At 33.1% G+C, this 5,311-nt stretch overlaps 1 protein-coding gene across 1 annotated transcript; it reads left to right on the top strand.

The window, feature by feature from the left end:
* Positions 1 to 1,901: 1,901 nt before the first annotated feature.
* LOC100817697 (coumaroyl-CoA:anthocyanidin 3-O-glucoside-6''-O-coumaroyltransferase 1) lies at positions 1,902 to 3,623 on the top strand. Its single transcript, XM_003555007.5, has one exon. It carries the CDS (start codon positions 2,022 to 2,024, stop codon positions 3,453 to 3,455), a length of 1,434 nt encoding a protein of 477 aa, XP_003555055.1. The 5' UTR covers positions 1,902 to 2,021; the 3' UTR covers positions 3,456 to 3,623.
* Positions 3,624 to 5,311: the final 1,688 nt, after the last annotated feature.

The following is a 5,311-nucleotide window of genomic DNA, read 5'->3' as shown; positions in this document are numbered from 1 at the left end:
TAAGTTGTGTCGTAAGAGTAACATCTCAAAGATAATAGAATGTGAATGGCATACTATTTGGAGTAGAATAATATCATAGGAGACACTAGTGACAATTTGAAACGAACAACAAACACAAAAAGATGCGACTGATCACATGGTTGACTCTTTTTCAGACATGAGACAGTTCTAGAAATTGTAACTCAATCGGACCTTTGTTACTTGATTTGCGTAGCAGTACAAGAATTTCATTTGAAGATCAACAAAAAGAGGTATTTAACTCAATCGGACCTTTGTTACTAAATTCCAAAAAGATGAAAAATATTTTTTCCGCATCCTCATCGCGCTTAAGCTCCATACACTCGTATTCAACATAATCATCACCCACAAAATTTGTTTGACAGTAAAAAAGATCATGTAAAAATTTTCAACCTTCGATGGCATCAATAGTTGTTTTCCTTTAGGAATCAAGCGATATGTTTTCACATATCATGACGATTTTAGGACCTATAGGACATTCAAACAATATCTCTTTATTTGATCAAATGATGTCACCATCATAATATAAACAACATAAGATACACTCTCCATGTTTTAAGCAATTTGGTGAATATCAAGAAGGTGTTGAATTGCATCAAACCTTTACTGATATTTATATTAGTGATCTATTGTTCTCTTGTTACTCATACCAAACCAACAATTGAGATCATATGAACAATAAAAATAGTTTAAATTGCATCTATATTTAATGTGGTTGGTATGCGTATAAGAAAAAATGAGTTTTTAGTAATACATCTGATAACTGCTAATTATAAGTATATTTTTTAGGTTAAATTATTAAGGAAAACAGAATAATTAAGGAAAGTATGATTAATTAAGAAAAGTAAAGACGAACTTAGTGCAAGAAGTCCACTAATATGTACCTATAAAAGAAGAAGATAGAATAAGAGAAAGACACACAGAAATTCTAAGAGAATACAATTCCTTATAGAAGACAAAAGCTAGAAGAAGAAACAAGCATTGTGAGTCATTCCTTTTCTCCATTCCCTTTCTTATCTTTTCTCCATTTACTAAATATTCCCCTCTTTCAATTGTAAAGTCTCAACGACAATGAGAGACTAAACCCTCTTTGTTAGGAACTTGACAACCAACTACTCTTGATGTAATTTCTCTTCCTATCTATTTATGAATATTACATTTGCATTATCTTTTCCTGTGCTTAATATTATTGCTTGTGGCTTGATCACCCATTTGCATAGTAAGTTTTAGGGGTAGCATTGAGAAACATTATTTTCTAATAGAACTAGGAAATTGTATCTAAATAAAGTCATTGCTAGGAATAGGTTGATATTTGTTTAGTCTGTTATACATCTCTATTCTTAATGCAATTTACTATTTTAACTCTACAAAGGGATTTGGAAGAGAAAATAGATAAATTAAGCTCTTTTATGCGGGGGACCAAAGTTAGAGTATACTAGTAGATGCAGGTAGAGATTGAAATAATTATAAATAGAGAAAAATCATTAATATTACATCAAAGAGTGGCTCTGGTAGGTTAAATTTCCAACATTCTCATCTTTTGAATTTTCTTCTACAATAATATTAAATTTTCTTATCTTTTCTGTCCTTAATTAATTCATGTTTAATTCTTTCTCTTGTTTGATTTAATTTTTTGCCAATTTAAATGACTATTTTTCTCATAATCTTTTTAAATAAATTTTCTTTAACTTCTTTTACTAATCAAATATTTATCTACCAAAGTATGAATAAATGAGAGGTGTCAAAATCATAGAATAATAAAATCATGATTTTATTGTATATTTTATTTAATAGAATCATCGTGTAAAAATAATATTCTGAGAATAAAAAAAAATCCCAATCCCTTGTTATATAGAGGATAATAAGAAGGTCAATCTCACAGCTCTCCTTTTTATTATCTATATATCTTTTTTCCTTATAAATTTGTTTCCACGTAGGGATTCAGCACAATATTCTTGTTCGTCTCATCACAAGCCTTTCTCTACAGTGTAGTTTACGTTTCCATGGCTCACCCTGCTGATCTTTGTCAAAAGCTGAAAGTCATAGAGCAATGTCAAGTTTCTCCTCCACCAGGTTCGGTTCCTCCAACCTCTCTTCCACTAGCCTTCCTTGACCTTCCTTGGGTTTACTGTGACACAGTGCAAAGCATTTTCTTCTTTGAGTTTCCTCACTCTTGTAACCACTTCTTGCAAACAGTGCTTCCAAATCTCAAACACTCTCTTTCCCTCACTCTCCAACAATTCTTCCCCTTCGTTGGAAACCTTGTGATCCCTCCTAAACCTAACTTCCCTCACATTCTCTACACCTCTGAAAACTCCATCTCCTTCACGATTGCAGAATCCACTGCCGACTTTCCACATCTCATAGCTGACACCGCTAGAGATGTTAAAGACTCGCACCCTTTTGTTCCTATCTTACCTACCCCAACTACCAAAGAAGATGGCACATGGTTGCTTCCTCTTATGGCCATTCAACTCACCATTTTCCCCGAGTATGGCTTCAGCATTTGCATCAGTTTTAGACACGTTGTTGCTGACGCAAGAGCATTCTTACATTTCATGAAGTTCTGGTCCTATGTTTGTAGGACAAAACATGACGTGGCAGCTACTCAAGATTTGTTACCACTGCTCAACAGGGACATCATCAAAGACCCCAAAGGGCTTAAATTCGTTTTCTCGGAGGAACTATGGAATTCTCCTATAGAAAGCATAATAAAAACACCTCCAAAAGTTGTCGACAAAAACGATGACAAAGTCCGTCACGCGTTTGTGTTGAGGCGTGACCATGTTGCGAAGCTAAAGAAATGGGTGTCGATTGAATGTAAAAGTACTTATGGGTTAGAATTAGAGTCATTGCACATATCAACCTTTGTTGTGACAAGTGCTTTGATGTGGGTTTGCAAGGTTCAATCAGAAGAAGAGGTCAATGCTATCACTATTGCAAATAATAATAATAATGATGAAATCTACAGCTTGAAGTTTCTGGGAGATTGCCGTAACCGTCCCGAATTTTCGATTCCTTCAACGTACTTTGGAAACTGCATTGTCATTCGCATTGTGTCACTAAACAGGAGCAAGCTAATGGGAGAAAAAGGAATTGTTGAGGCAGCGATTAGTATTGGAAGGGCAGTTAGAGATTTTCAGTTTGATGCTATGAAAGACGTTGAAAATTTTATGTCTCTCGGTAGAAGTGGAAGAAAAGTGAAACATTCGTCTACAATTGCAGGGTCGCCAAAGCTTGGAACATATGAGACTGATTTTGGGTGGGGAAAGCCCAAGAAGTGTGAAATACTTCACATAGAATATTCAAGAACTATCTCCCTTTCGGATTCTAGGGATGAAGAAGGTGGAGTGGAAGTTGGGCTAGCACTTGGAAGGGCTCAAATGAGCAAATTTTCTGCTATATTGGAAGAATATCTCAGAAATATTGCTATATAGTCGTGACTAACATTCCCATCTTCTTAAAAATAATTATAAGATGCTAATAATTGTTGTTGTAGGTCTCTGCATTTTAGTATTTATTTTAGTCTTCATCGTTTTTATAAGTTGTTTGTGTCTTGTATTATTTTTGCATTATCAATTCTGGAAGCTATAATTCAATATTTATTCAATGATCGTGGTTGCCATGTAAAATCTTTAAGAGTTTCTTAGATTAACAATTATAGAAAACTAACAGGATTTTGAAATCTATGATTCTCACAAATAATAAATAAATAATGGGCATCTTTCTCCATAGTGAGACTTCTCTCTAATGTACTTTAATTTCTTGGAAGAGAAGAGAAACAATATTTGACTCACTTGACTATTCTTTCTGTCTCTCTACGTTTGCGATGACTAAAGATTAGAAAAAATATTTTTTTGTCAGGAAGGGTACCTTGTTTTACGTTAGTGGGTATTAACGCCTTTTATAACTACTACTCCCATCAAGTAGCAGTTACCTCTAGAATTTTCTCTTATTTAACCCAATTACAATTTAGTCTCTAATTATTAATTATTTACTTATTAGTCCTTACATAAGTCACATGTCTCTCACATGAGACATTAATTCTAACATTTCCCCACTTGGCTCATTAGGCATTACTAAACATTATGAACTAAATAAATAAATAGATTAAACTAACATAATGCACATTAAAATGACTAAACCATTCTATACATTAGATACATAATAATTTCATGATTAAAAATAGAAACTAATTCGAGTCATGGTGGTTGTACATCACTTAATCAACATAGTCTCTTCTATGTACAACAAATTCTTCTCCTTAATATGATCATTAGTTAGGAGTACATAATTGGTCCAACATAATATCTTTATTCAAGACAAAACTTGTTAACATTACTCTAACACAAACATGCATGCAAAGATAGAGAACAAGTAATCAGAAACATATCATAATTAAGCTTAAAGTGTCACTAAAATGCATAAGATAAATTACACTTAATGATCATCAATAACAATAATGCCCATACTTTCAACATGTTCTATAAATGTCTTGGGCGGTAATTCCTTATTCAAAGGATTAGCTATCATAAGATTTATGCTAATATGTTCTATTGACACTCTTTGTTTCTAAATTTCTTCCTTCACAACAAAGTACTTTAATTCCATATGCTTAGCCCCCGTAGAGTACTTCTTAGAAAAAATACTACTGCGGAGTTATCATAATACATTTTCAGCAACCTAACAATACTATCTACAATTCCAAGCCCTGAAATAAAGTTCTGCAGCCAATTAGCCTGAATTGTAGCCTCAAAACATGCTACAAATTTAGCTTCCATGGTAGATGCAACAACAACTAATGCATATGGAATTGCTTCCATTTGTTTTCGTTCCATATCATTTCTAGGATGTTGTGCGAGACTAAATTTGTCTTCTTTCTAAAATGGAATAGGTGATGCTAAACACATTTCTATTCTAAATCTCTCTAGTACTTTATTGATACATGCTTTCTGAGATAAGTCTAAAAATCCTTGTGATCTATTACGGAATATTTCTATCCATATCACATAGCTTACCTCACCCATATATTTCATTTCAAAGTTACCAGAGAGAAACTTCTTAGTTTCATGAAGAAGACCAAGATCATTAGTTGCAATCAAGATATCATCAACATACAGAATTAGAAAAATAACCTTACTCCCATTGACCTTCAAATATATACACCGATCAACAGTATTTTCCTTAAATCCAAAGGAAACAATGGTATCATTAAACTTCAAATACCATTGGTGGGAAACTTGCTTAAGACTGTATATTAATTTCTTTAATTTTCACTCTATGTGTTCTTTTC

This window comes from Glycine max, chromosome 19 (assembly GCF_000004515.6).
Source record: "Glycine max cultivar Williams 82 chromosome 19, Glycine_max_v4.0, whole genome shotgun sequence".
NCBI lineage: Eukaryota > Viridiplantae > Streptophyta > Magnoliopsida > Fabales > Fabaceae > Glycine > Glycine max.
Note: the sequence above shows the minus strand (reverse complement) of the source record. Positions and strands in the feature narration are given on the sequence as shown.

Excerpts from the sequence above, each read along its gene's own strand:
- LOC100817697 (XM_003555007.5), top strand. The coding sequence starts at position 2,022 with ATGGCTCACCCTGCTGATCTTTGTCAAAAGCTGAAAGTCATAGAGCAA.